At 38.0% G+C, this 3170-nt stretch overlaps 1 protein-coding gene across 1 annotated transcript; it reads right to left on the bottom strand.

Moving 5' to 3' along the window:
• Positions 1 to 667: 667 nt before the first annotated feature.
• BCR41DRAFT_399515 (hypothetical protein) lies at positions 668 to 2836 on the bottom strand (the record flags this gene model as incomplete). The annotated part of the gene is made up of 6 exons (XM_022029070.1): positions 668 to 808; positions 886 to 986; positions 1103 to 1335; positions 1419 to 1790; positions 1984 to 2371; positions 2446 to 2836. The coding sequence occupies 6 exons, from the start codon at positions 2834 to 2836 to the stop codon at positions 668 to 670; spliced, it is 1626 nt and encodes a 541-aa protein (XP_021878071.1).
• Between the last annotated feature and the right edge of the window lie 334 nt (positions 2837 to 3170).

Here is a 3170-nt window from a genome sequence, read left to right as displayed (position 1 = left end):
AGGAGGATAGGGAAGCACTACGATAACAAGGGAGGGTACATAGGCTATTGAGAAATAAAGGATAAATGAAGTTTTATGAGAGTACTTTTCAAAAATGTTTTTGAATAAATGTGCCATCTTTGAAATTTGTCTTCAACAGATTGATCACCACTTCCTTGCGGCTGAGATTAGCTGCGGACTAAGGTGATATACGTGATTTTATTCCCTTATGCTCAGTTAGGTATATCAGAAGAATTGGAAGAGAAAATAGAGAAATACATATACACCGACAAACAAGCCAAAAATTGTATACAGGATTGAACCATGCAGTCGAAGAAGATATCTGGCGCATTCTTATTCTACGGTTCCTTGGCACCATGAGCCATAATCATTGGTCTATAGCTTTTATAGAGTCGTTGAAGCTATTCACGGAGCTAGAAACTATAAAACGTTATTTGGCCTGACAGAACAAAAACTATGGATGAGGGAATGAAGAAATAAGGGAGGAACTACTCAATCTAGCACACGTGGTCTTTTTCCGGTTTGGAAACAGACAAAAAGTCATTCTTCAATTCATGAGCTCGACATTGCTTGCTGTTCGTAAGGTTCGTAACACTCTCAGATGATTATGCAATAATTATATTCAACTCTTAAGACTATAGCTATTCACTTATTTATCATATCTTGTTTAGTTCCGTTCCACGGTTGATGGCAATGGAGCAGGAATCCTTACTCCGGATATGTAATAGGAGCGACGTCGCCATTTCATTGTTGTATCTTCTGGGCTTGTGAGATTATCAATTTTTGATATCATACCCACTGCAAGCTCCTATTTTAATTATAACATTTGACTCAATACTCATTAAAGTCGCCAACAAATTACGATGAAACTGCAATGTCACTCACCTTGACGGATATTAGTGGCCCAAGTGCGGGAAGAAGCAATCCTAATTGAAGGTTATTTCTCGGGAGATCAAATACACCAATATCCCTATATAGATATACAGCTTCGGATTCGAGTGATAAATGAACAACTCTGCAGCTTGAAGCTTATAAAATTGAAAGATATCCATTAATATTTATATTAAGACTCCGTTTTAATTTGTCTTTAAAAAGAACCTACCACCGATAAGGAATCCAAGAACCACTGGGCTAGGAACACCATTTGAAAGCAGTCTATCAAGCATAAGCTTCATCATACATGGTAGCTTCCTTTTGTCACTATCTAGGGCATCATGAGGTACCCCTGGCTTTTTAACCTCAACAACTATAAATGGATGACCATTTCTCTCTGCATAATAGTCAGGATAGTATTTTTCCTCGAACCCTGTTGGCAAAGGTAATGGGTCCCTCCCCCTAAGTCGAGTGATTAAACATTTAAATATAATTAATAATCAATAGTCTATTAACTAAGAAGCAAAATTGTTAAGTGTTATTACCAGTGATCCGCAATATCAAGATTTGTAAAGACGCCAGTAATAATGTTCTTGACAATTGCTTGGGTATACGTGTCCTCATTTTTTTGCTGCGATTGTTGTGTAATAAACTCTAATGATGAATCCTGCCAAAGGCTTGGCCTAATGGTAAAAGAGACCAACACATCCTCAATCATGGCTTCTGAGGAAGAAATGTCACGAACATATTTCTTTGTTTCTAAAAATGTATGAGTCGCTGCAAACATAGCACATTCTGATAGAATTTCGATCTCCTTCTTTTCTGGGGTAAGGATAAATATTGGTGACATCTTGGTGAAAACTTTGACAGGAAGATGTTTTTTTAGAAACTCAGTGTCAAATATAAAGTTGAGGGACCTTTGTGGATATTAGTAATAGATTAATATTAGTGACAATATTCAGGTCTCTAATTCGACAATCGAATAGAATTCGAATGCACTGTAAATTTTTTTTTTTTCACCCTTTCAATATGCATTCGAATTTCATTCGATTATCGAACAAGAGCCCAGCCAGTATTGTAGAATGGCATTTATTTCTTGCTTTCACTTACAAAATATCAGAGGTGTTTTCCAGTTCGCTCTGACGTTTTACAATCTCCTTCCGAGCATTCATTAATATCTGTGACACATCTGTAGTTCCAATCACAAGTCGAGCCGATGTATGTAATTGTGATGAGGTGGATCCGGGTCCAACGAGGTGGTTTATATAATGGAAATCAATAGAGTTTAATGAAGATCTTGGTGATGATCGGTCTGATGGATCCGAGACAACATAATCTAAATCACTTTTTGAGGATTGTGAGGCAAGCTCCTCGTCTACAAATCTGATTCTCTTGCTTGAGGGGGGTTTTGATGCCGGAATAAGTACCACAGGGGAAGGAGCGTTACGAGGCGATGTTTCTAATGACTCAATATTTTGAGGTACTTGCTTTCTCTTGGCTATATTCATAGGAAAAACAAATGGAATTAATAGAGTACCAAAAAATATTAGCCATCATTTTGCTGTTACTTACCATTGCGTATCTTTAAGCTCTCAGTGACTCTTTGATCGGCATTATCAAGCTGTTCGATAGAGTTGTGGAGAACGGACCACTCACGCCCAACAATTAAGCGTTCGCAATAATATTCATCCAAATGTTGATTTGTCATCCGTGGGGCATTAATGGCCGCTTCTCTAACTTTGGCAACTTTGCTCTTCTTAAGGTCACGTATCCATTGATCCCATTCCTGTCGTAGTCGTAGAAGTAATGTTTTTTCTCTTCGAAGACCTCTAAACGCAATGTAGTCACAAGGATTAAATTCTAGTCTTCCTGACAGTGAGATAAGATATCCTGCACCTTTTCGAGAAACACTGATCACTTCATTCCAGTCAATCTCCTTTCTTGAGCTGCGTGTTTTGGACATTATAGGCTGACGGTGTCTACGGCTCATGAACAAATCAAATGATCCTCAATTAATATAAATAATGGAAAAGTGCGTTATAAACAACTACATATATCAGCCTTGCCAGTCGTATCTATCATAATGATAGGATCATTGCTGGACACTATAGCCGGCACAAAAGCATACTATAAGTCGTGCAACAACCACGAAACTAACCCATCCCTCTAACACATCTGAGATCTCCTCATTGAGAATATAATCTTAAATGACCATGAATGATCAGCGAGAGCTAGAGAACAGAGGTGGGCAGGCAAGGTGATAATCAAGGTTCCTTTTCGATAATCGAACAGGATTC

Source organism: Lobosporangium transversale (genome assembly GCF_002105155.1).
Source record: "Lobosporangium transversale strain NRRL 3116 chromosome Unknown BCR41scaffold_40, whole genome shotgun sequence".
Lineage (NCBI taxonomy): Eukaryota > Fungi > Mortierellomycota > Mortierellomycetes > Mortierellales > Mortierellaceae > Lobosporangium > Lobosporangium transversale.
The sequence above is the reverse complement of the archived record's forward strand: the minus strand, read 5'-3'. Positions and strand labels throughout refer to the sequence as shown.